Source organism: Podarcis pityusensis (assembly GCF_964106645.2).
Source record: "Podarcis pityusensis genome assembly, chromosome: W".
NCBI lineage: Eukaryota > Metazoa > Chordata > Lepidosauria > Squamata > Lacertidae > Podarcis > Podarcis pityusensis.
In genome coordinates, this window is record NC_138045.1 from 12,423,242 (window position 1) to 12,451,103 (window position 27,862).

A 27,862-nucleotide genomic window follows, 5' to 3' on the forward strand; every position below is an offset into this window, starting at 1 on the left:
TGCATGGTCAGAGGGAGAAGCCTGGAGGAGGAGGTGTTGAAAGCTGAAGCACTAACAGGTTCTAGTGAGCAGGGGGAGTCTGTGACAGAGAGAAGTCCAGAATCAGAAGTAGAGGAAGAAGCAGGACAGGAAGGAGACCAAGAGGCAGAGCGGAGTCAGGCTGGTGAAGATACCAAGATGTCTACCCCTCCTGCTGCCACAAGCTCTGCTCCCCTCCCCCTGGTCTCCCAGGACCAGGAGAGGCACAAAGAGGGAGGAGCAGAGACAGGTGCATTGGCAGAATATCAGATTGCTTGGGAAGGATCTTGGGAAGAATCTAGGGGAGGAGGAGATTTAGACAGCTGTGGGAATGTGGGGACCTTCAGCCTCCACAACTGCCTCATAGGGGCAGAGTTGCTGTGCTCATTAGGTCTGACACCCCTCAGCTGACCTTGTTTCTTCTAAGAAGGAGTTAACTTCATTTACTCTGTGTGATTTATTGCTGGCTGGCTCCCTTACAAGTGCTCACCTGAGGATCTTCGCACTTGAGGTTTTAGCAGGGTCATCAAAACAAGACATTTTGTCTCCTGCCCTCAAGACCAGGCTGCTGAACTCAAGAGACTCAGCACACTGTAAAGTGCACCCTCTGACTTGGATTTCACAGGAACCTCCTACTGCCTCTCCCTAATGGAACAGGAAGGAGACCAACCCCTCTTGTTTCTGCTCTCTGTCCTTGATAGGTCCTGAACTTTGAAAATAATCTATTGAAGGCCCTTCCAGATTCGAGAGGGGACCTTGTCCAGCTGCAGACGCTTAATCTGAAAGGTAGGAGGAAATGCCTCAGGCTGCAATCCGCAGGGATACGGGAACATATTTCACACTAATAAAAACACACAAAAATAGATTTATAAATAGTTGTAGTAAAAACATCCAATTCCTGCATCTGCCCAAACGCCTGGGGTAACCAAGAATGTTGTTGCCTGGTGCCCAAGCAGTGACAAGGCTGGTACCAGACGGGACTTCCCCAGGGCAGCATTTTCCATTCTAGGGGTTGATAGGAAAAGAATTGAAAATAAAACTTCTGACATCATCAAGCCATTATACAAACACACACACACATATATATCCAAGAAGTGCATTAATATCTGCGTCTTGCACATTCTGCCTTTTCTGGCAGGCAACAAGCTGAAGGAACTGCCAGCCTCCCTAGCCTACGGACCTTAGACATCAGCGAAAACCTAATGCAGGAGTTGCTGCAGGCACTGGCTCACATCCGAACACTGGAGGTACGTGCCCAAAGAAGTTTTTGCTTTGTTGCTTTGTTTGTGTTTGTGTGATGCAAAATTCATATTGAGCGGGAGGAAGAGGTCAATATGGAGCTGGAAAGGAAAGCTTTGCTTCTTTCAGATCATACTAGGATGGGTATATAGGATGGGCACCTCTTCTCTTCCTGGGAAGCTTGTGTGCCAATCTAGCCTTGTACAAAGGGCATGAATCTCAAGACTTCTCCTGCATTGCTCATCAACTAAGACCCTCCTCCGTCTGTTGCTGAAGTGTGTTGTGATTACATCAGTAGTTTAGTGGCCAGTTCAGAAGTGCAGGGTCCCTTCTTGATGGTCAAAGCCATGCCCCTTCACAGCTAGATCCCTTTCTAAAATGCAACAGTTTTATAATTAGACAGTAATAATAATTAGTTCCATTGTACCTAACAGAACTTTCACACTATTCTCTAGAAACCAAAGCAGCTTTTGTTTTCAGGGTTCCAAAATGCTTAACTGTGGAGCTCGCATAACTCTTTCTCCTCAGTATTTTCCCTGCTTGCTTTCTCCAGAGTGATCCTTGGAGCCAGTCCTCAGAAGATGACTCCTCTTCCTTTCATTCTGATTAGCTCAAATCAACACAAAGGCTAAGACTTCTTCCCAGTGGCTAAAACACCCCCTTTTATGTGGATTGGGTGACATTGGAGACTGGGGCCATGGGGGGGGGGATAGTAATGGGTCTTCAACCTTCCATGACTCTGGACCACTGCATTTCTGGGTTGCACAAAAGAGAAGAGGTTGTAGCCAACTAAGTTCTGCTCAGAGTAGACCCATCAAAATCAATGGGTCAAAGTCATTTGTTACCTTTCAAAGCATCTACTCTGAGTAGGACTAGTACAGGAGACAACCGATGGCCTTTTTGGCAGTGGCTCCTTGATTTTAAAATGCCCTTCCTAGAGGAGCTCCACAGGCACTGACCTTGCAATTTTTCCAGCAATTAGTTAAGACTTTATTGTTGACCAGGGCAATTTGAAAGGGGTTCTGTTTGCTTTCAGCCAGCTTTTGGGTTCTACGTGGCTGCCTTTCAGTCAGTTTTCTTGTTTTCTGAGGGATTATATTTTTCCTTTTATTGCATTTCATCATCATTATTGTGAGCCATCCTGGGATCTGTTTCAAGGAAGGCATTTTGGATGATGTTAAAATGCATTTCAAAAGAACTTTTTTTGTCCACCTCAAAAGGAATTTTGCAGGGCTAGAAAAGGTTCAGAAATTAGCAGCTAGGAGGATAAAAGGGATGGAGCAACTCCCCTGTGAGAGAAGGTTACAATGTTTGGGCCTTTTTAGTTAGAGGAAAGACAGGTAAATGTCAGGAGGGGAACATGATAGGGGTATATACAGGTGAAACTCGAAAAATTAGAATATCGTGGAAAAGTTCATTTATTTCAGTAATTCAACTTAAAAGGTGAAACTAATATATGAGATAGACTCATGACATACAAAGCGAGATATGTCAAGCCTTTATTTGTTATAATTGTGACGATTATGGGGTACAGCTGATAAAAACCCCAAATTAACAATCTCAGAAAATTAGAATATTGTGAAAAGGTGCAGTAGCTATTCAATCCATAACACCTGCAATGGGTTCAGTAGGAAGCACAATCATGGGGAAGGCTGCTGACCTGACAGTTGTGCAGAAAGCCATCGAGACCCTCCATAAGGAGGGAAAGCCTCAAACGGTAATTGCAGAAGAAGTTGGATGTTCCCAAAGTGCTGTATCGAAGCACATTAATGGAAAGTTATGCAGAAGGGGAAAGTGTGGAAGAAAAAGGTGCACAAGCAGCAGGGATGACCACAGTCTGGAGAGGATTGTCAGGAAAAGACCATTCAAACGTGTTGGGGACTTTCACAAGGAGTGGACTGAGGCTGGAGTTAGTGCATCAAGAGCTACCACACACAGACGGATCCTGGAGATGGCCTTCAAATGTCGTATTCCTCGTCAAGCCGCTCCTGAATAAGAAACGCCTTCAGAAGCATCTTGCCTGGGCTAAAGGGAAAAAAAGAACTGGTCTGTTGCTCAGTGGTTCCAAGTCCTCTTTTCTGATGAGAGCAACTTTTGCATCTCATTTGGAAACCAAGGACCCAGAGTCTGGAGGAAGAATGGGGAGGCACACAATGCCAGATGCTTGAAGTCCAGTGTGAAGTTTCCAGTGCCAGATGCTTGAGGTCCAGTGTGAAGTGAAGATTTGGGGATCCATGCCATCAGCTGGTGTTGGTCCACTGTGCTTCATTAAGTCCAGGGTCAACGCAGCCGTCTACCAGGAGATTTTGAAGAACTTAATGCTTCCTTCTACAGACGAGCTTTATGGGGATGCTGACTTCATTTTCCAGCAGGAATTGGCACCTGCCCACACTGCCAAAAGTACCAAAACCTGGTTCAGTGCCCATGGGATTACTGTGCTTGATTGGCCAGCAAACTTGCCTGACCTGAACCCCATAAAGAATCTATGGGGCATTGCCAAGAGAAAGATGAGAGACATGAAACCGAGCAATGCAGAAGAGCTGAAGGCTGCTATTGAAGCATCCTGGTCTTCCATAACACCTCAGCAGTGCCACAGGCTGATCGCATCCATGCCACGCCGCATTGAGGCAGTAATTGATGCAAAAGGTGCCCAAACCAAGTACTGAGCACATATGCATGCTTCTACTTCTCATAGGTCCAATATTGCTCTATTTGCAGTCCTTGTTTTGCTGATTTGATTTAATATTCTAATTTTCTGAGATTGTTAATTTGGGGTTTTAATCAGCTGTGTGCCATAATATCACAATTATAAGAAATAAAGGCTTGACATATCTCACTTTGCATATCATGAGTCTATCTCATATATTAGTTTCATCTTTTAAGTTGAATTACTGAAATAAATGAACTTTTCCATGATATTCTAATTTTCTGAGTTTCACCTGTAAGATTATGCATGATGCAGAGAAAGTGGTTTCCTCCCTCTCTCATACTGCTAGAATTTGGGAGTGTTTCTGTTGCACTTGGGTGCTGCTTGTGGGCTTCCCATAGGGACATCTGGTTGGCCACTGTGAGATAGCCACTCCCGAACTAAGGGGGGGTGCGGGCTCACGCCCCCATCCACACTTTCGCAGGGCTGGCGCCAGCCCCGCAGTACTCAGGGATCCCCATTAGTATTCATCTTCTGCAGCGCCAGCTAATCGGCTGGTGCTGGGCGCGGGCCCACCTGAGGGCACTTAAGGTCAGGGCAGCCCTGGCTCGCCCCTTTTCCTCCTTTGCAGCAGCCGTGGTTTAGTCTTTTTCTGAGGTTTGTATCTAGTTCAGGTTTCTGTGCTCGTTTCACCCACACGGTTTTTTTTTCTGGTCCTCTGCAGGTCTGGTTCTTTGGTCGTCATTGCTCCTCGATCCCCCCCGCTCCTGGCTACCCGCGCGCTGCGCGCAACACGCTATGAGGAATTCTACCCATCCTACCGCTTCGTCCGCTCTAAAGGATCGTCGCTCTAAAGGTGCCGCGGACCGAGCCTTCTCCTATTCCCCAGCCGGCTTCCCCCTGCACTTCGCGCCTCCGCGCTGCTCGTGATTTTCGCTATCTGGAGAGGACCAGATCGGCTTTCCTCCCTTCGGTCGCCGCTCACCAGCTGAGCCTGATACAGCTCACGCCGGCTTCTCTTCAGTGTTTCCCGGCTCCTCTTTGCTACTTTCCTGGCCGTCGGAGGACGCAGCGCACCCATTCATTCAGGTTTTGCTACTGGGGGTTCAGATTTTAACTTCAATTTCTGCGCAGCGGAGCACCGCCGCGTGTGCGGGGCTTGTGTAGCTGCAAAGGAGCGTTGTTTGCTTTAAGCACCGCCACATTTGCGGGGTTTGTGGGGCTGCAAGGGAGTGTTTTTGTGGCTTGGGGCTTGAAGTCGGGAGGGGGGGCGCAGGGTGAAAAAACGGTTTAATTCGCCAGCTTTAGCTTGATCGCATTTTCGGGGTTTATTTCCTGTTGTAGCCTGATTGCTGTTCGCTGCTCTCCGGGGCTTATTTTCCTGTTTAGTCTGATCGCTGAGCACGAAGCGGCACTGTTGCTAAGCTACGGGCCCGCCCCTGGCCGCCATTTGCAACCGCCCACGTGGCTTTAAAGCGGCCGCCATCTTACGATAGGCAACTAAGCGTGTGAAGTCTCTCTCTCTTTAAGGCTAGGCAGGCAGCCTTTTTACAACACAGCAGCAATAGCGGCAGGACAGGAGGGTTATAATTCACTGCTAGCTGGCTCACAATAGCAGTAAATCAGACGTACAAGAGGCTGATCTTCCATAGCTTATAAGGCTTTATATATTTGACAATACAGCTCATTTGGTTGATTTAAAGTGATTAAAGGCCTCAAAGAGCTCTGCCTTGACAAAGATATTCATTGGTTGGAATTTTAATTGAAGTACTTTAAAGGTTGATAGGAGGCTTATTTCTAATTGTTTTAAGGCTTTATATTTTCCTGCAATATATTTCATTTGGCTGCTTTACTTAAAGTGTGGAGGTGCCCCAAGGAGCTTTGCCTTGCCAAAGCAATTCATTGATTGGAATTTTAATTAATTTAAATAAGCCTTTATATATATTAAAAAGTATATGTTAGTTTATAAGGCTATACTCAATCTGGCAATTTAATTCATTTGGTTGATAAAATATAAAGGCTTAGCATTTGTTACTTTACAGGGCTGTATTTAATCTGGCAAGGTACAGGGACAGTCATTGCTTGTTTCCCAAGAGGCTTGCTTTTTGACTGCTTTTCCTGGCCCTAGGGCACAGCTTACTCTTATTCAGTGTTGGCTATTGCGTTTTAAATTATTCATAGAGGGAAAGTCATTGCAAAGTTTTAAAAGGCTTGCTGTCATCTCCGCTGCCTTATTTTTGAGCCGCTGGTTGGCAACACTACCAATATAATTGCTTAATCATTAGGTGAATAATTAAATATTATATAATAATAATAATAATAATAATAATAATAATAATAAATAAACTATAAATAAATAAATATTAAAAAAGAAAGAAAAAGAAATAGCAGAAAATTATATATATAGAAAAAAGGAAGAATAATATTAATAATCGGAAATAATCAATAGATAGATACTCAAATCCAGTACATACATACATACACACACTCATACATATTTTGGGGGTTTAACATGGCAAACAGGGGCAACGCTCAAACACCCCAGTCGGGTGGTGCTCTAGTGCCCGTTGAACCCTGTAACCCACAAGCTATAGCGCAACTCGTCTCGGCAATTCAAGCCTTTTATGTGCAATGCGGGCCTCCGGTAGCCCCGACGTCTTCCATAGTGGAGCTACCTCAAGATTGCATACCTGACACCCCCCCCCAGCCAGCAGGGCCGGGCAGGACCCTCCTCAGCTACGTCTAGCACGACTAAGCAAGGCCCCAGACACGTTTGCAAACCGCACATGCACAGAAGTCTAAGTCTAGTGCCCAGAAGGCCAAGTCCGGGGCGCAGAAGCCTAAGGCCAGCACCCAGAGGACCAGGCCATCAAGGGCCACCTCCTCTAATGCAAGTCAGGAGGCAAAAGGTGTTCCTACTGTTTTTCAGGATACTCCAGCCCAGCACAGTCCGTCCGAAGGGTCATCTTCGGATGACGAGTTGCCTCCCCAGCAGGCAGCTTCTGCGTCTAATGACCCAGCCCCGCGAGACAGTAGCTCCCGCGGAGGGAAGCGGAAAGTGAAGAGGAAGCACGTGTCCAAGAAGAGCAGGAGAAGGGACCCATCTGACTCCAAGGATGAGACAGGTACTTCTTCTGAGGGTGATAGTGATGCGCCCATGGAGACTTACTGGGGGGAGGGCGAAGAGACAGGTGCCCCTTTGTGGGTCCATGAGAGGTGGGCCAATTCGCACCGTAAAATTTTTTAATGGGACCCTCGAATGGAAAGATGGGGCGCTAGTCAAGGATGTTAAAGTTTCAACTCACTCGTCTACTGATTTTAACTTGGGAAATCACCTTTCTAAGAGGAAAAGGGATAAGATACTGAACGGGGATTTCGTAGATATGTTTACGTTGCTGCCGCCGGCACAAATAAAGGGTAAAGGGGAGAAAAATAGGTATTATGGTAAGAAAAGATATAGGACCCTTCGGGCGGAGCGTACATTTGAGAACTGGCTCAATGGCTACCAGGTATTCATGGGGATAGTCTTAGGAGGTTATCCAAAACGTGGGTTGCACCTTGCATCTTATCTGGCTCATGTGAGAAGGGTGCGTGAATTAGCGGGAGATGAGGCTGCCATCTCGTACGACGAGGATTTTCGTAGGAATGCCTCGCTTTTGTCCTCAAAGCGCTGGGATCAGAGGGACAATAACTACTGGATGGAGCATGTGGGGCCTAACATCGAAAAGAAAACTCATGACCAAGCAAAACCCGGTAAGGTGGACGCCAAACGTCGTAAACAATGCTGGGATTTCAATAGAGGGGCCTGCCAGCGCACCGCTTGTAAGTACTTGCACGAATGCGATAAGTGTTTAGGTAGCCACCCGGCTATTAACTGCTTCAAGGGCAAACAACAGCCCTTTCGAGGCGGCAGGGGTCACCTCCACCAGGGAAACTGGGGTGCCCCCTCTGGCGCTTCAGGACCTGCCCAAGGGTCAACAGGGAATCGCTACTAATTTGTCCCTCGACCTAGCTCACTCTCCGATTAAGCTCCAACCCCTAAGAACACTGTTAAACCTATATCCTAATAGACAAGCCGCCCTTCTTCTAGGGGAGGGGTTTTCCCAAGGGTTTAGAATTCCAGTTGTCTTCACCCCCAATTCCGGTTGCCCCCCCATCAGAAATCAGTTTTAGAGAGACCTGACATTGCTATGAAAAAGATTCAGAAAGAAATTGTGGCCGGGAGGGTGGCTGGTCCATTTCCGGAACCTCCCATTGATCAGCTGCATATTTCACCGCTCGGCATTGTCCCAAAAAAGGCCCCTGGGGAATTCCGGATGATACACAACCTTTCTTACCCCAAGGGTGCTTCAGTCAATGATGCTATCCCCCAAGAACTGTGCACGGTGAAGTGTGCATCTTTTGATCAAGCAGTGAAGTTGGTCCGGGGATTTGGTAGGGGCCCTTTTATGGCAAAATGTGACATCGAGTCTGCATTTCGCCTTCTTCCAGTTCACTCAGAGGACTATGGTTGGTTAGGTTTTAAATTCCAGGGTGCTTATTTCATTGATAAAGCGATGCCATATGGGGTGCTCGATTGCCTGTGCCGCTTTTGAGACTTTCAGCACCTTCCTGGAATGGGCGCTGAAATTTAAAACTGGTTCCGAAGGGGTGGGGCATTACTTGGTCGCAAATAATGCAAATGACCGCAAGGCCTTGCTACAGGCCTTCAAGACCATGGCTGAGGAGCTGGGTGTCCCTTTAGCAAACGAGAAGACGGAGGGCCCGGTCACCACGATGACTTACCTGGGCATTGAACTCAACACACTTGCCCAAACTTCTCGCCTACCTACCGAGAAGTTGGTTGCCCTAAAAGAGCTTATTTCACAGATATTGCCCCTAAGGTAGGTTACCCTGAAGCAAATTCAATCACTCTTGGGTCACCTCAACTTCGCGTGCTGTGTAGTTTCCCCCGGTCGCCCCTTTTGTGGATGGTTGGCAAAGCTGTCAGCAGGTTTACGGTCACCGCATCATAGGGTGCGCCTCTCGAAGGCTGTAAAATCAGATCTCCAGGTTTGGCTGCAATTCTTAGACGGCTATAATGGTATTTCACTTTGGCAAGATAGCATGGCCCTGCAAGCGGATTTCCAGGTGCATTCAGACGCGGCAGGTTCCTTGGGATTCGGTGTCTACTTCAGAGGTCAGTGGTGTGCACAACGATGGCCCTCATCCTGGCAGGGTAAACCCATACTACGTGATTTAACATTCTTAGAATTCTTCCCTATCGTAGTCGCAATTCACATATGGGCTGAGCAATTTAAAGACCATAGGGTCTGCTTTTGGACAGACAACCAAGCACTGGTGTCGGTCTTAAATAAGCAATCTTCACATTCCCCCAGAGTAGCCCTTTTGTCCTTTCCTGCCTCCGGCTAAACCTATATGCCTCTGCCAGATTTGTTCCGGGTATTGATAACAACATTGCGGATGCTCTGTCTCGTTTCCAGATGGATCGCTTTCGCTCATTGGCGCCGGATGCGCAGCAGCTGCCGCAGCCATTTCCAGAGCACCTCTGGAGTATTGGCAACGAGAAGCAATAAAGGGAGTATTGTCAGCAGTTGCACCCTCAACCTTAAGATCCTATAACAAGGCGTGGTTGGATTTCACATCTTTTCGCCAGGAAAAAGAGCGGTTTAAACCAGGCAGGCCCCCGTCTAAGTCAGAGGTCATAGAATATCTTGTGCGCCTCCGCGATCTAGGTAGGGCCCCCAAAACCCTCAATATTCATTCAGTGGCAATATTCTTCTCCAAAGCCCTGTTCTCAGTAGACCCCTGTGCACACTTCGTGGTACGGAATATGCTGGAGGGCTGGCGCAGGTCTCGGCCTCCTAACGCCGACAGCAGAGGGCCCATAACTTATGACATACTCATGCAAATTCGTAAGAAGCTCAGGGTCATCTGCTGGTCCAGGTATGAAGCCAGGTTATTTTCCACAGCATTTTCCTTCGCCTTCTTTGGTGCCTTACGCATAGGCGAGGTGGTCTGTGAGGACCAGCCATCTAGTAACAATAGGGGGCTCCTTTTAGAGGATGTAACCTTGTCGAGCTCAGATGTAATATTAAAAATCCGCAGCTCTAAGACCGATCAACTTGGTAGAGGGGCTCTAATCCGCCTGCAGGCAACTCAGAAGGATGGCCCTTGCCCGGTAAAGGACGCTAGAAAGTTTCTGTGCTTAAGACCAAAAGCAAGTGGCCCTTTCTTCATACATGCTGATGGCTCTCACCTGTCAAAACACCAGTTCACGAGGGTTATGCGCAAGGCGATCGCGGCCATTGGACTTCCACCTGAGGAGTATGCTGTGCACTCTTTCCGCATTGGGGCTGCGACCACCGCTGTCCACATGGGTTTACCGGCTGAGAGGATAACAGACATGGGGCGGTGGAAGTCTAACGCGTACAGGGGATACATCCAGAAACCACGTTAACTCCCCCTTCCCCCATCAATCCCCCTGACCCGGCTCTCTTACTCTCTCATTTCAGGTATCGGGGCGGTGCGTCTCTGGATCATTGGCCACGGTATTGTACACTGGGCAAGACTGCGTGCAGTTACCAGGGGCTGGTGCGATGACCTGCAACTCCCTAGCAATGTCGAAGTGTCCTGGATTGCTCGGCGTGGAATGCGTTGGGAAGAATTCTTCCCGGCAGTAACAAAAAGAATTGCAGCCGAAGGCCCACCCGATGCGCTGGTCATCCAACTGGGCGAGAACGACCTGGCTTATAGAAAAGGGGTGGACTTAATGTGGAATATTTTCAGTGACCTGGAGGAGTTGCTGGCTACATATTCAAATATAACAATAATCTGGTCATCTTTGCTTGAGAGGCGCTGTTGGCGGGACGCCGCAAATCCCGTGGCTGTGAATAGAGCCAGGAGGATCCTGGAGCGCTCAGTGGCGCGTAGAGTGGCTGCGATGGGTGGGCGGGTCATTGAACACCCATGCATCCAGTTTAGCAAGGAAGCACTCTATCGCGGGGATGGTGTGCATCTCTCTGATGCGGGTAACGATATTTGGCTGACCGACATTTTTCAGGGAATTGGGGATTGGTTACAGGTATGAGGGTATTGGCGGTGAGCCTGGCTCGTGTGGCGGTTAGGCATTGGCCAGGGTATTGTTATGCAAATGAGGACGGGGGGAGGATCGCCATCACCTCCCCCAATTCTTGAAGGGTAGTTCGTTAAAGGACTCCGGGGGGCGTCGCCTCGTCCGAAACCTACGGAGGCTAGGGCCTAAAGCGCGTTCCCGAGCTGTAACCCCTTGGGGAGCACCTAGGGATGTGCATCTCGGGGGCTCCCCCTGTTGGTGCTTAACCCTTCCCGGTTAGACCGGATAGTCTGTTAGGGCCAATGTCTAAGGCCAATACTGCTCTTACCTGTAATCAATAAAGTTGTGGCCATTTTTCGCCCATTAATTTAAATTCTGGTGTCCGGTGTCTTTATTCCATCTGTGGGAGGGGGCGGGTATCGCCACGCAACAGGATGCTGGACTTGATGGGCCTTGATCCAGTAGCCAGGCTCCTCTTACGTTCTAAAATAATTATATTTCTGTCTGTTCTGCAGACACTGACCCTAGATGCCTCGTCCATGTCCTACCCGTCCAATGACATCTGCAGCGCTGGCACAGAGGCCATCCAGCAGTTTCTGTGTGGAGGTGAGCAGAGCAGAGGGCCTGCCTAGTGCAAGCAGGGTGGAGAGGACCAGCCCAACAGTGCTTGATACCTCTGAGACTCTTTCCTCTCCTGGAATGAAGGGCCTAGGGAGGGGCTGTAGCTCAATCGGAGTGCATCTGCCTTGCATGCAGAAGGTCCCAGCTTCAATGCCCGGCATCTTCAAGCAGGGCTGGAAGAGAACCTTGTATGGAATTGAGAAGAGGGGCTGCTAGCCAGTGTAGATGGCCCTGAGCTACATGGACCAACGGTCTGGCTTCCTATGAAAACATGCTTGCTGAATTCTAGAGCCACCTTGATGCGTTTGGTGGCCAAGCAGGGCTCAAGTCTCCCTGACTCATTTTTAGCGCTCTGCCCAGTGCATCACACAGGTGAAACTCAGAAAATTAGAATATCATGGAAAAGTTCATTTATTTCAGTAATTCAACTTAAAAGATGAAACTAATATATGAGATAGACTCATGACATGCAAAGCGAGATATGTCAAGCCTTTATTTGTTATAATTGTGATATTATGGCACACAGCTGATGAAAACCCCAAATTAACAATCCTGTCGCTGGATTCCCATTGCCCTTGACCAACTGGCCATGCCAGCTGCAGGGGCCGATGGGAGTTTGGCATCCTAACAGCATCTGGAGGGCCACAGATTTCCCAGCCGTGCCTTACACGCAACCTAACAATGGTCACTGGCTCCCCTGAACTGTAAGAAGTGGTGTGTGTGTATGTGTGTGTCTGTGTTTGTGTGTATGAATGAGTGGGTGGGTTGTGTTAAACCCAGTTAAACCCAGGCTCCTTTTGTGAGAGCCAGTGTGGTGTAGTGGTTAAGAGCAGTGGACTCATAATCTGGTGAACTGGGTTCGGGTCCCTGCTCCTCCACATGCAGCTGCTGGGTGACCTTGGGCTAGTCACACTTCTCTGAAGTCTCTCAGCCTCACTCACCTCACAGTGTGTTTGTTGTGGGGGAGGAAGAGAAAGGAGAATGTTAGCCGCTTTGAGACTCCTTCGGGTAGTGATAAAGCGGGATATCAAATCCAAACTCTTCTTCCAAACTCTTTGTAATAGTGACATTTCCCTTAAATATGCTGAGACACAACTGAATAATGTTATAGATTTCAATGGGATTCATGGAAGGGCCAAGTTTATTCAGCAGTTTAAATGAATGGGGCATGGAAGTGCTTAACTGGTTCTTGAGCAGGGCCAAAACCTGGTGGAAGGAATCTTCAGTCTCTGTAGCAAACAGCAGGCACAACAACATTTTGTATGGAATGCAGAGCCAGTTCTTCTCAGAAGCAAGCAAGGGGCGCCCCTGAGGTGCTGGATGCACCACTAGAACTGGCGGCATGGTGTGAGTACCAAGGTTTGTTTTGCTCTCTGCATTTTTCCTGAAGTTGTTGAGCTGTGAAAATCATGTCAACTGTCCCCCTGGAAGGCTGAAAACCATTTTGGGATTCAGGAAGGGTCACCTCGGATAATGTTAAGAGACGGTTTGCTAAGATCCTTGCAAGAATTTTGCTGGCCACAGCTAACAGAGAGATGCCTAGATAGTTTCCGCAATCAGTTCTGTCACCTTTTTAAAAAGAGATTGATAATTTTGGCATCCCTGAAGTCTGCTGGGATGGCTTCTCTCTCCCAGATTTTTTTGATGAGCTTGTGAAGTTGTTGTGTAAATTCAATTCCACCCACTTTGAAGATTTCAGCAGGTATCCCATCAGGTCCACTGGTTTTGTTGTTTTTCACTTGGTTAATAGCTGTACACAACTCTCCCAGATTTGGAGATACAGCAAGCTCATCTCTAATTTGTTTTTGCGGGATTTGTGAGAGGACCTCAGCAGCTATGGGGGAGTTGTGGTTAAGGAGATGTTGGTAGTGTCCTTTCCAGCACAGTGCAATAGCTTCTTTAACTTTTAGAAGTGTGGTACCATCTGCTGAGCGTAGGGGGCATATGCCATGATTTATTGGTCCATAGATGGTCTTTGTGGCTTTAAAGAGACTCTGTGCATCATGAGTGTCAGCTAAGTGCTGGATCTCTTGAGCTTTTTTTTTTCATCCACCAGGTGTTTTTTAGTTCTCTGGTTCTTAGCATTGGCATAGGTTTTTTTTTTTGTTTTTTTTTAAATGATATTTATTAAAAGTTTAAGAATTACAGAAAAAAGAGAAAAAGAAAACAAAAAAAATTGACAAAACATACATTACAATACATAAATGAAGAAGCATAAAAAACAATACAACAATACAGCAAAAACAACAACAATAACATTAAAAGACACATCCAATGTTCCATATCTTTATCTTTCATTTACTTGTTTCATCGACCTCCTCACACCTCCCTTTTTGTATTCTAATTTAATTAATTGTTTCAGCAAATTCTTTCCATCTTTCTCAATTTTTGTTATATAATTTATCTTAACGATCTAACCTTTTAATTAACTCAACAAATCCTTTCCATCTTTTACTATATTCTGTCATTCAATTTACCTTAATTTATTTAACCTTATCTTACCATAAAAAAACCTTAAAACTTAAAACTTAATACTTATTTGTACATAACTCCTTATATCATTTCTACTAAAGCCAAATAGTTTCATTCCGACATTTTTCCTAATACTCGTTAATTTTACACTAATTCTCAAAATAATTTTTTTAAAAAAACTTTCTTCCAATCTTCATCCAACGTCTCTTCTTCCTGGTCTCGGGTTTTGTCAGTCCTTCTTGTCCATTCCATCTAGTCCATCAACCTGGTGATCTTATGTCCGAGGCTCTTAAGTCTTTTCCATGTCCCTTCTGCAGATCATCATCTTGTTTATACCTGCACTTTACTTTGTCTTTTGTTGATCTTTTTCTTAATTTCTTTCCTTTCTCATTGGGGGGTAGGTCTCGGGAGGACTCCAATCCAAAAATATCTCCATCTCCCCTCAGCAGATCAGCCCATTCCCCACAGTCAACACTGTAATCCAGGAAGTATTTAAAAGCATGTTTCAAAGTCCTTCCAAAATTAAGAGCCCTCACAACTCCAGACCCCCCCCCCGGTCCACTCCAGATTCAAACTTCAAGAACAGCGGCTTATGCTCCTGCAAGGCCTCGGATCTCTCCATTTGTGTTACTTGAGGTTCAACAGCAACCTCCTCCATTATCTTCTGCACTTGCGCTTGCCCTGTCAAAACAAGTTCCTGGGCTGGTTCCTGAATGGTTTCTATATGGGTATTCGCCGTTTGTCCAAAGTTTTTAACTGCAACAGTCATCAAATCCATCTTCTCATGCATCTGCTCCAGCAAAGCGCTTGTCTTGCAAAAAGCAAGCACCAAAACTTCTTCTAAACACATTTTTATTCAAGGTCAGAGTCTGGTCTCACGATCCTAATCTTACAGCTGTGAAATCCCCAGATCGACTCCAGCAACAAATTAACAAGCTCCCTCTAGAGGAGATAATTTCTATTTGTATCCATCTTTTGAAAGCAGGACCAACAAAAGAAAATTACTTTCATTTTTCAAATATTTTGTTTCTTTTGAATGCAAGAGGCAACATTGGAGTCCATTTGTTTCTCTTTTTTAACTATCTGTCAAAAGACGTTTCATTCACAGTCGATGAACTTCCCCATAAATTTCTGTCTCTGACACCCCGTTCCCAGGTTTGAGACGGTGGAAATTTATCTTTCTTTACTCTCTCTCCTGCAGGCTTAAACAGTCAGATTCCCCCCCCCCCTTTTCTCCTGCTTCCAAGAGGGGTTTTGGTGGTAATAACTGAAGGAAATTTAGACCTTTATATACGACTTTCCAGACTTTAGCTTACAAAGTTTTTGCTTCAATCTATTTACAAAAACGGGAGGCGGACTTCCTGTTTAGAGCCTTCCCGCTTCAGTGCCAAATTAAAATGTTTCTTAATCCAATTTTCCGTTCTACTCACGGGTACTTATTTAGAGTCCAATTGTCCACAGGAAAAAGTCAGCGCTCTCCGGCAACGGCTGTGCGGCTTCACTCCGTAAAAGTAGCGGTTGATTCAAAACACCGCGCCACTCACTCCACGTCGCTTCGGATCCCCGAAAAAGGGTTTCCCTGCGAGTAGGGGAGGCGCTTCTGGTGTCAGCTGAATCCCACGTTCCCAGGCTTCCTCCGCCTGGGATTTTTAGAGGGTCTCCACCTTCGCCGCGGCGGCAAGACCCGATTTTCACGGAGCGGGTTCCTCTCGGTCAGAGGAACTCCGCCATTGCCGATGGCGCTAACCCAGAAGTTCAGGTGTTTTTTTTTCTTAGTGGCACAGTTTCTATCACCAGTGTGGTGTAGTGGTTAAGAGCGGTAGTTTCGTAATCTGGGGAAACAGGTTCGCGTCTCCGCTCCTCCACATGCAGCTGCTGGGTGACCTTGGGCTAGTCACACTTCTTTGAAGTCTCTCAGCCCCACTCACCTCACAGAGTGTTTGTTGTGGGGGAGGAAGGGAAAGGAGATTGTTAGCCGATTTGAGACTCCTTAGGGTAGTGATAAAGCGGGATATCAAATCCAAACTCTTCTCCTTCTCCTCCTTTTTCAGAACAAATTTATGGAAAACTGTTATGCCCTCCAGATGGCTCCCCCAGCTTGTTCCATTTCTTCACTGGATCTGCCAATTTCTGTGGGACAGTATTATTTACGTACACGAGTGGCCGTCATATAATAATGATGATGATGATGATAGTGCCATCTGAAGAAAAATAGATCTGGCTCAGTTCCCTCAGTCAGCAAATTCATTTGCTTTAAAGCCAGGATGGGAAAGCTTTTGGCCCTTCAAGGTTGCTGGAGTACAGCTGCCATCATCCCTGAGCATTGGGCATGCTGGCTCAGACTGATGGGGGTTAAGGGTCCAGCAAGATCTGGAGGGCCACAGGTCCCCCCCCCCCCCAGTGTAAAGTATTGAAATAATAAAAAATGCTTCAGCCAGAATGGTTGCCAGAGCACCACAAGATGAGTAGCAAACAGTCCTTAACCTGCAGGTGTATAATCTAAGACATGGCACAAAAGGAATGAAGAGAGAAGAGGCAAACAAGTAAGCTCATGCATTAGTTCTTACAAAGTTCTCGTAACAAGCAGCTTGGAAAGGAAAGGGTTTAAGGAGAGAGGAGGAGCTCAAAGTGAGCGTGTTTGCCAGCTGAATTGATGGAGTGGGCACCCGCTATCCCATCTTACTCTATGCTCTAGCTTGATGTATTAATTGCCCACTGGGTGGCAGCTGAAGGAGAGAGGAAAATTCAATGGAAGATGAGGTGGCAGAGTTGTGTCTGGACTATACCACTTCAAACTGCAGGTGTTGGCTCATACAACGATTGCTCCTCTGTTCACACACGCACCCCCCCCCAAAGAAAAGTAGCATATCTAGCCTAACTTTTCCATGGCATACTAGATTTCTACATGCATGGGGATTATCTATTGGGAGGGATTTTTTTTCAGAAAGCTTTATTTGTAAGGCTAGATGACAACAAGCAAAAAACATGCAGGGGGATAACTCTTACTATATTTTGTGTGGGTGAGCTTTCAGTTAGGCCAGCTCCACCCCCCCCACCTGCAGTCTGTAGTCCAAACACAGTCCAAACACAGGTTTGTTCACTTCCATCTGCTGTTTATGAACACACAAGCCCTGTCTCTCATCATGCACTGGGAGGAACACTACAAGCCACAGTATGTTCACATGCTTGAATGTGTGTGCTGATGCGGCTCTTTGCTGGTCCTTCCCAGTAGTAGAAGATGCAGGAGAAGCTGAAGTTTGAGCACTGATTGGATCTGGAGCAGCGAGGTCAAGCCCAGCTCATGCACCAGAGCCACACCCAGAAAGGGGAGATCCTCCAGAGCATGAAGGAGGTATCTTGTCTGTCTCCCTTTTCCACCACCACCCCGGACCCTCCTGTTGCTCCGTGGTTAAGCTGCTCAAAAATATTTCTAAGTAAAAGAAAATGAAATAGGTCATCCTAGGATGGATTGATAATTGCCCTGTAGGCAGTGATGACTGATGCCCATTGGGACTGGTAGGGCAGAAGGCTGGGAGCCCAGCAGTAGATGGTGCCAGAGCCAATGACAGGTAGAGACTGTTAAGTACTTTTGTCCTCATTCTCACTGCTGAGTTCTGCAAGGGGCCACCCAGAGACTAAAAAGGAAGAAGCTGGCGGGTGGTGCTGCCACCCGCTGAACTGGTTGCAAGTAGGAGGGTAGGCTGGGGAGGCAGTGCCCCATTCACCCCGATGGACCAGCCTCCACTGCCCATGAGAGAGGTTCATACGTTTGCTTATTGTGGTTGGGAAAATGTGCCATTCTGAGGAATCCAGATGTAGGCTTACCCTCGAGTCGCAAGGTCCAGGGAGGCCTCTGTGGGAGATAAGGCTGTCCTGGAGATCAAGGAAACGGTCCTTTGATGCTGTTATCCTCTCTGCTTGCAGGAGCAGGTGAGGCTGGAGCAGGGCCTGACCCGGTGTTAGTTTCTGTTTGCCACTGAGCAGTGCTTTGGAGTCACAAGACTCTGTTTACATTCCACACATTCCATACTGTTGGAAGTCTCACGGGAGACGGATGTGACGTTACTGGTTTCCTGTTCCTTTGTTTCAGTTGCTCTCTGGTCTCACAGAGAGAGGATGTGGGTTTTTTTGTTTGCATAGTTAGGATAATAGAACCCTTTGCAATGTAGCCATAAATCTCATCATTTCCGCGTGCTGCTTTGATTCTCTGTGTAATGGGAATATGCCTGAGGCCTCATCAAAAGCTCAGGTCGTTAATCACATCGGAGGTGATTCCGAAGGACTCGGCCAGAGGCAGATGAGCTTTATCAGCTCGGTCGAGCGGAGATTCCGACACCCGGCACCAGGAGTGCCTAGGAGAAGAATGCATGAAGCTGTTGGAGCAGCTGAAGCAGATGGAGCAAGGGGTCTCCAGCCGGATCAAGAACCTGCTGGAAGAGAACCAGAAGTTAGAGGTGGTGTTGAGCAACAGTCACAGGAGCTAGGGAGCTACACTTGCAACTCTTGACTGTTTTCACTCCCAGGCTGGGTTTATTGCACCAAGGCTCAAAGACACCTGGGCTGGATTTTCAGATCTGATGGTGTGACTCCAGACAAGGAGTTCAGTTAGGGTTGGGGAACAAATTTAACTGAAGGATCATGTTTCCTTCTGGGAAGGTTTCCAGGGGCCACTTGACAGTGGTTTGCGGGGCCAGAGGATAAAATAGGTGGAGCATCACATGCAAATTATATATTGGAACTCTCTCACACAGCTGTCTATCCTCCCATCTAGTCAGCCAAGAGGCATTATCAGAGTTCAGGGGCACATCCCAGCCAGACAAAAACACTCAAGAATTTAAGTAGGGCTGGCAAGGGGGTTGGCTGGGGAGAGTTCCAAAGACCAGGCAGAGAGGCTTGGAGGGCCAAATTCAGCCCCTGGGTCTGAGGTTCTCAGCTCTCAAGTTAAGAGGTCAAACAGGAATAGCCCTGTCAGGACATCCCTGATGTTACCAAAATTCGTCCAGGATTTTTCCTTTGAAAGCAAATCCCAAGAGTCATGGTCTGGAAACAGCAGACCCTTCATAGCGGAATTAATTTTTCTTTTACCAAGATCCTTCATCCTGTTGCTTCAGCCATGATTTTGTTCAAGTGGAGAGTTTATATAGGACTTTATATAGGTTCCACTCCATGCTGGACTGACAGGTGGTTGCATGAGCTCCCCCCTTCCTCTTAGAACTGAACAAGGACTAATAATGCCGTCTGGCGTTTTTTCCCCTCCTTGCTTTCTTTCTAGGCAAAAGCAGAGCTCTGAGATTCTCAAATCTCTGGAGAATGACTGGTGAGTGTCCCAGATGCTCTTGGCTGGGTAAGGAGTGGGGAGGATGATGCCTTTGCATGAGAACATAAAAAAGTGTTGCCTGGGTCAAGACAATGGGCGGTCTAGTTCAGCATTTTGTTCTCACAGTGACTGACCAGATGCATCTTCTGACCACCACCAGCAACTCTCTGCACTTGGTTCCCAGCACCTGGCATTCAGAGGCATGCTGCCTCCATTGTAGCTTGTAGCCATTGATCGCCACTGGAGAAAGGCCATAGCTCAGTGGTAGAACACCTGTTTTACATGCAGAAGGTCCCAGGTACCATCCTTGGCATCTCTAGGTGGGGTTGGAAAAAGCTCCCTCTCAGAAACCCTGGAGAGTCGTCGTCAGTCAGTGTAGGCAATGGTGAGCTAGATGCACCAATGGTTTGACATGGCGTAAGGTGGCTTCCTCAGTTCCTATCATCTTTTCATCCAAGAGTGTTAGGATATTTCCGTTCCACCTTAAAGGGAGCAGGCTTTGAGAGTCACAGAGTCTGCGTATTTCCTGTTCACAGGATGTTTGTTTGCTGTTGCTTTCGTTTCTCTCTCTGTGTCGTAGACACTAAAGCAGCCAGTCATGTTTTTCTGTGTTCTGATCAACGCTGAATAAACTTGTAAATAATGCTCTCCTGAGTGCGACTTTGGCTGTGCATTATCTGCTGATAGAGTGTGCATGAGCTCTGGAATGTGGCAAGCTATTTCTAGAAACTCATGTCACTAATTGCTGATACTGCGTGACTACGGGAGATCGATGGTTCGTCTGGCAGCCGGCTTGGGGGCCATGATGGACTTTGTCTCCCTGGCAGTATCCCGACAACAGGTTTTGGGCCCAGATTCACGGCACTTACAGGAGAGTAAGACTGGGACAGACTGCGTTGAGGTATGTGGGAAAAGCTAAAGTGAGGCTTTTCTGTTTGTCGCAGCAAGAGCTTTTGATGTCCGGCTGGCCTAATTGGCCTGGAAGCTGCGCCAGAGGCTTCGTGATTTATGAGCTGCCGAGATAAGAAGTTTTTGAAGGCATAAAGGCTGACGGCTCAAGTAAAAACCTGGAATGGAGTTTTTCAAAGCCTCAGATGATGGCACTAAGTGTCCAAAGTTAAATCGGCACAACTATCAGACCTGGGCAAAATGGTGTGAAAGTTTGCTGCGTCAGTTTGGAGTGTGGCATACTGTGTCTGAAGCCCCTCCAGTTCCTCTGACAGATAGATGGCGAGCCCAGAATTTGAGGGCCATAGACGTAATAGTCTTGTCCGTCTCTCTGGAGGAAATTAAAACGTTAGCTGGCAACGTGACTGCACGTAAGATGTGGAATGCTTTGAAAGTAGCCCATCTGCCAATCATCCCAGCCCAGAGTTTGACTGCATCGAAGGTCCTGGCTGTTTCCCAGAATGCGAGTGAATGCAGGGATGCCGAGGGCACCGGTTGCAAGCTGCAGGGCGAGCTGACTGTCACGTCATCCCAGGCAGCATTCCAGCCTCCAGGGGAAGCCAAGGAGTCGGCAGCTGAGAGCTCTGTTTCTCATGGGAGCCAAGGTCATCCTCACAGATACCGGAAGGCTAGAAGTAAACAGAGACAGATGCCTGCAGATGGCCAGAAGCAGAGGGAGGGTGAAGAGTCCACGCCAGAGAAAAACAAGGCTTTGTTTGCTGGCACAGCTTCACCAAAGGCTAAAGGCAAGTCTGATGGCCAGGAGCTGGGGGGCAAGCAGCAAAAGCCCACGCCGGTGGAAAACAAGGTTATGCTTGCCAGAAAGACTGCTCCAAAGGCCAAGGCCAGGTTTGTTATTGATTCGGGGTGTACCCGCCATGTCTCAAAGGACCGCCATCTCTTTATCTCCTTCAAACCTCAAGAAGGTGAGATCCACCTGGCTGACGGAAAGACTTTGCGGATCGCAGGACAAGGGACTGTGAGACTGGCAAGTCTGCACACTACCATCAAAGATGTACTATATGTTCCAGGTGCTGCAGACAATTTGCTCAGTGTCCCACAGCTGACTGGGCATGGCTTTGAGATTTCCTTCAAGAGGAGCGTTTGTGTCATCAGAAAAGGCAAAGAGGACATTTTGCATGCAAAGTTTATGGATGGATTGTTCTGTATAACTTATGATGACAATGGTGCTGTTGTGTCTAATGTTGATTCTTGTTGTGTTGCACAAACTAACAAAGTTCTTCATGCAGGATGCATTCACGATGCACACAGAAGGTTTTGTCACCTCTCTTGGAAGGCACTGGCCAAGATGCCAGAGATGATTGAGGGTTTGAACATCAAACCCTGTAAGTTTCACATGAAATGTGTATCTTGTGCAGAGAACAAGGTGAAGGTTGCTCCAAAAGGCAAGGAGTCTAGCAGGCAGGCTTCCAAACGCTACCAGCTAGTGCACGCAGACCTGGTTGGTCCACTTGCGCCCTCTTTGCGTGGAGCAAGGTACTTCATGGTTCTAATTGATTCTTTTTCCAGGTACATTCATGTGTTTATGCTCGAGCAGAAATTGCAAGCGTTTCCTAAGTTCAAGGCATTCTGTGCTTGGTTGGAGAATGTTCACGGTAAACGTATTGGCTGTCTCTTTACTGATCGGGGCGGGGAGTTCACTTCTCAGCAGTTTGAAGCTTTCCTGACTGAGAAGGGAATCCAGCATGATTTGTCAACGCCTAGATCGCCATTGGATGAATGGACTTGCGGAACGAGCGAATCAAACGTTGCTGCAAGGACTGAAAACATAATAATAATTTATTACGGCCGTAGGCCCATACAGATAAAAACAAGACATAAATAACAGCCTGTGCACGTGGGAAAAAACAGCCGCTAAAACACTACTATAACATTAAAATACTATAAGATGGAATGGCATACTACGCCTTAATTAGCTTGTGGTGCTCCTTGGCAACGCTTTTGGGTAAGGACAGCGACCAGGAACCTAGCCACTTTCAGGGTCGTATGGGTATCCTTATCCTGCAAGATTTGGGCAAGGTGGAATTTTGGTGGAGTACCCTCTAGTTTCTGTATGATTGATCCCAACAAATTTGCCCGTGGCACCTTGAATAAGGGGCAAGTGAACATAATGTGCTGAAGCGACTCCGGCGTCTCCTTATCACATTCGCACATGGCGGAGGTTTGGCCCTTTGAGAATCTATGTCTCAGGACATTGGAGGGAAAAACATTAAACCTCGCTTTGGTGAAGGCCAGCCTATGGGCAACAGTCGAAAGGGAGGAGAGGTATGATGGAACGCAGTAAGTTAAAGTGATACCAATGTTCTGGGGCGAACAAACACCTCCCCCCAGCATATAATTTCGCTGTAAATCGATGTCATCCAGTCTTTGGCGGATCAGTCTTTGAGCAGTGATTTGATCTAGTTTTAGGGAATCTAAGGGAGAGATTCCATAGCTCAGGAGTTTGGCATGAATTCTACTGGTCCAAAGGCTGGAGAATTCATCTCGCCATAAGCATTGGGCAAGGTAATGGTCTGGTAATCTATGCCACAATGATAACCAATAATTGAAGACTTGCTTCCACAGGCAAGTTTCTAAGGATGCGATCTTCAATTCTAGTCGCATGGCTGCGTTGCTTACGCACAGGGGGAGCATTAGGAGCCGACGTAGGAATTGGTTTTGCAGAGCCTCAAGAGGAGCAAGGTCTGTCATCACGGCCCAGAGCGGGGCAGCATAAGCAAGCACGGGAACCACTTTTGCCTTGAACACCTTTAGGGCCGAGGGAACATGCAAAGCTCCATCCGAAAAGAAAAATCGGAGGAGCGCATATGACAGAGTTTTGGCCTTATTAAGTAGGTGTTGAATATGTGCTTTCCACCCCAAATTGTATTGAAAAATAACTCCTAGGTATTGAAATTTTAGGACTTGCTCTATTTTTGCTCCACCAAGCTTCCATTCGTATAATCTCCGACTTCTGGCGAAAATCAGAATCTTAGATTTAGCATGATTGATGGTTAATTGGTTGAGTTGACAATACGTGGCAAAGATCTTCAGAGCTCTGGTTAGTCCAACACGTGTATAAGATAGAATTACCGCGTCGTCCGCATATAAAAGGAGTGGACAGCGGTAATCCGCTAGTCTAGGCGCATGTGTACTTGGAGATGAGTTGACTAGGGGTGCTCGCATGTCGCTGATGAATAGATTGAATAGGCAGGGAGCCAATATACATCCTTGGCGCACTCCCTTGTTTATTGGTATCGAATTTGTGAGGTCGCCCGCAGGAGTAAGTCTCACTCTGGCAAGGGTACCTTCGTGGAGCTGATTTATAAGCCATAAGAGTCTTCTATCGATGCCCTGTTTCGCAAGTTTCTCCCAAAGAATATTTCTAGGAACGCTGTCAAAGGCTGCCTTAAGATCTAAGAAGGCAGCACACAGGTAGCCCCGGGGAGGGGAGGAGTACTTCCGTGCCAGATGGTAAAGAACTATCGCATGATCAGTTGTAGAGCGTTTAATTCTGAACCCTGCTTGTTCGTGGCCAATCTGGTTAGTCTCATCTACCCATCGCAATAGTTTCGTCAGCAAAAAGCTGGCATAAATTTTCCCTATGATCGAAAGGAGGCTGATGTTACGGTAATTTTCCGGCTCCATTGGAGAACCTTTTTTATGAATTGGTACTATAATGGCCTCCTTCCATATTTTGGGGATGAGACCAGAAGCGTTGATTGCGTCGAAGGTTTTGGCCAAGATGCCAGCCCACCATTTTGGGTGTAGTTTGATGGCTTCAGCAGGGATCAGGTCGGGCCCTGGGGCTTTGCCCGATTTCAGCTGGGCTATTAGCTTGGCTATTTCGTCAGGATCGGTGGGAGGCCAAATAGGTAGGTGGGAAAACAGATGCATCAGATGGTCGGAGGGAGCATCTGCCTGTGAGAAACATTTCTTCAGGAACAATTCCCATGTCGGTGCAGGGATGACTGCCCTTGGGTATTTCCTCACCCTTCTGTTAATCAGAGACCAGAATTCCCTGGATCTATGTGGCTTTGAAGCAGTAATCAAGGCCTGCCAGCGATTATGTTGCCACTCACGTTTGGCAATTTTCTGCGTGCGTTTGTAAACTTGCTTGGCTTGTGCATAACTAGCTGGCAGAGTAGATGCATCGGAGGTCTTATATACATTATATATAGCACGAAGGCGCTGTCTTGCTTGTTTGCACTGAGAGTTATACCAGGGGGCACCGTAAGTATACTCGTTTCGATTTAATATTTTGGGTGGTAACCTGAAGAAGGACGTAAGATCAGTCGTATGATGGTGGAAGCGTTTCAACACTATGCTATGCTCGTCTGAGGCAGAGCCTATGTAGGGATGGGGTCCGAGGATTTCTTTTTGAAAGAATTCCTGATACCTTTGAGCCTGGGTCTCCGACCATTTGATTCCTCTTACTTGGAGAGATACGTTGGTTACCATCTGGGTCGCATGTCTATAGGCCTCCGACTGCCAATTCAGGGAAAGCTTGGCTACAAGGGGAAGATGATCACTAGATTGTACATTCTCAATCTTAAAGGTGGAAATACACTTAAGTAGATCACTGGAGACCAGCAGGTAATCGAGGACGCTGTTTGATTTAACACTCAGGTGAGTGAAATCCCCTGGAATATCAGGGAGGCATGTGCCATTTAGGGGGACCAGATTTAAACGGATGGCCATTTGGTAGAGGAATACTCCAGCCTCATTAACTCGTTGGTCTTTAGAAGTTCTCCTCATGATATGTTCCAGATCATAATTATCAATGTTTGGGGTAACCCACCATTTGGCTTTGGTCAGCGAGTCCCAATTTGCTGCTGTGCGGGCATTAAAATCGCCACCTATTATGGCCGGGGTGTTAGGAAACTTGACATAGCATGAGAGCAAATGCTCTTCTAGCGAGCCCCATTTAGAGCCCAGTTCGGAGGAAGAACCCCCGGGTGGCAAGTAAACATTTGTAACTAGAAGTGAGATCTTTTCCCCCGCAATCAGCCCGGTAAGGGCGTAAGGAGGCAAGGCCTGTACTAGAGTAAATTTAGAATGTAAGTTGAGGGAGATGCCTATTATTAGGCCCCCTTTAGGGCGGCCTCCTTTCAGGGAGGGGCAGGCAGGGAGTTCTAGAAGCTCAAAGCCATTTAGATCAATTCTCTCTACTTCCCACGATTCTTGGAACAAGATGATATGAAACAGGTTAATATACTCCAAGAATTCTGGGTCAAGTTTTTTCCCCCTCCAGCCCGCAATGTTCCAGCTGAGGACTGATAGGGGGGAGTTCCTGTTGTAACCAATTCGCTGTCATTTCGGGGAGGGATGTGAGTCCTTTGGAGGCAAGGCAGACCCCACGAAAAAGTCAGTTATTTTACTTTGCATAGCAGGCACCTGCTGAAGGTACCTAGTCTTGAAGTTGGTAGTGAGGTATTCTGACTGGGGCGACAAAACGGGTCTCCCGCTGGCTAACCCAAGGGCGGACACTTCAGTGGGAAACTCCACAGGATTTGCTGAGACTGCCCCACCGCAAGGTCTAAAGGTCGCCGATGAAACCATTTGGTTTATATGTCCGGTCGGGTCTTCAATCAAATCCGGGCCATTTTTTGATGTAGGTGGGACACTCCCCTGACCTGATGCTGGCAAAGGTACAGGGGATGTTCGGCGTACTGGTACCGTTTGTATGTCGGGTCTATGCCGCTCAGGGGAGTATGAGGACTCCAGTTCCGGCATTGATGGATTAGATGGTAAGGAGTTGTTTTGGTGGAAGGAACTCTGAGTTACACTCCTCAGCGGGGGACTCTTGGAGGGCGAGTCAAAATTTATCAAGAGTTGGGATGAGGGGCCAACTTGAGAGGCAAAACCTGGGTCTGCCAAGCGTCGGTGGGTTTTGCCCACAAGTGGGGGAGGCATGGGTTTAGGAGCTGGACTAAGGTATGGAAGACTTCCTGCTTCCTTAAACCACGACTCCGAAAAGCTGGCAGAGTTATCCTGAAAAGTGGGCAGGACTTTTCCGTTCTTCTGGACATGTATGAGCTGATGATTAAGTACTTCTAGTCTATCAATTATTTCTTGTTGTTCTCTCGGTGGAAGGTCGCCAAAGGTGGCTAAAAGCTCTCTTTCCTCCGGCGGGGTCAGAGAATTACTTGCGCCAGTGGGTTTCTTTAGAGCTCGTGGGGACGTAGGGTGAGTCCAGTTTCGGTGCGGATGGTTATCCTCCAGGAGAGGAGGCTCGATGTCCCGAGGTACTCCCGACCTCTCCGACAGAGTCCACTCCGTACCGTGACCAGCAAGTAGGAGGGGGTGGATCATGCTATCCATAAAAACTCTTGTTGGGATGATATCGTACCTTGCCAAGAGTGGTTTCTGCCTGATGATAGCTGAAGGGATCCTTGGAGAGTAAAACGCAAGCATCACTTTCTGTTGCCCGAGGTGCTGGTTCAAAGGTAATACTGCAATGAGATCGCATTGTGAGATTTCTATGTTTAGGAGATTGCTTAGGTGCTTTTTAACCCCACTCAGAGTAAGCCACCTTGGTGACCCTGCCCCGATGTTTAGGCAGATTTTCTTAGGTTGCAGGGACAATGCTTGATGTTTCAGTGCAGGATTTGGTTTATATTTAGGGATCACACTTCTTTTTTTGGTAGAAGGCAAGGACCTCTGGCACTTCAATTCCCCCGTATCTACAGTTGGTTTAAACTTTGACCAGAAGTTATCCATTTTCTGTTCGAGGTTACATAACTGGGAGGCTAGCACATCAATCTTCTTGAATATGCAATTAAGGGTTCTGACCACAAGATGGAGATGTTCATGTTGTTCTTGTCTTGCGCAGTCCTCAGTTCCAGCGTCCTGCACCACCCTCAATGGGACACTCCCTCTTCCTCCAAGCTTGCCGTCCGCAGTTTTAGTCTGGGGTAAAAATAATTCCTCTGGTGTTGACGTTGTTTCTGGAGACATTAGAGGGTAGAAACGGTTCTGAGTTTTCACCCTATAGCAGAGTTCAATGGGGTCACTCCGTTTGTCAGACACGGGGGGGTCGATTTTTAATTGTTTGGCTCTTGGGGAGGGCAGAGCCTCGTCACAATCCCTTAGGCGTTTGCCTTGGCCCATCATTATGAGTCTTTTAAAATAGCAGTGCTTAAAAGATAATAAAAGGTAGTAGAAATAGAAATACAACTGGATGTGAGCTGGCGGAAAACCAGTAAGTCGAAGGCTGCTTCCAAGGCTGCCGGAGAATGCAATTATCTGCTCATTAAAGCTGATTTACGATGCAGGCTTTACAGTTATTAGCAATGTGAACTCCTGGCATGGGCTCCAACACCCTGATACAATCTTCAGCAAAAACTTGAAAGGCTGGGAGCCACAGCACAAATTTTAGGGAGGATTCGAAATGAACTCCGGCAAATGCGTCTTACCTCGTCGCCATCTTCCCTTCTCCAGACTGAAAACATTGTTGCATGATGCCAATCTCCCTGATAAGTTTTGGGGGAGGCTCTGTCGAATTTTGTTTACACTTGTAATC

The 27,862-nt window shown here is 47.3% G+C and overlaps 1 protein-coding gene across 1 annotated transcript in view; it reads left to right on the plus strand.

Annotated features, from left to right (window-relative positions):
- Positions 1–717: 717 nt before the first annotated feature.
- LOC308467630 (E3 ubiquitin-protein ligase LRSAM1-like) overlaps positions 718–27,862 on the plus strand; it is a 67,781-nt gene continuing 40,636 nt past the window's right edge. Inside the window, exons 1-5 of the mRNA XM_080989366.1 lie at positions 718–804; positions 1,157–1,265; positions 11,495–11,585; positions 18,384–18,519; positions 19,345–19,389. Coding sequence (XP_080845492.1) covers positions 1,221–1,265; positions 11,495–11,585; positions 18,384–18,519; positions 19,345–19,389 — 317 coding nt within the window. The 5' untranslated portion in view covers positions 718–804; positions 1,157–1,220. The remainder of the gene's footprint in view (positions 805–1,156; positions 1,266–11,494; positions 11,586–18,383; positions 18,520–19,344; positions 19,390–27,862) is intronic.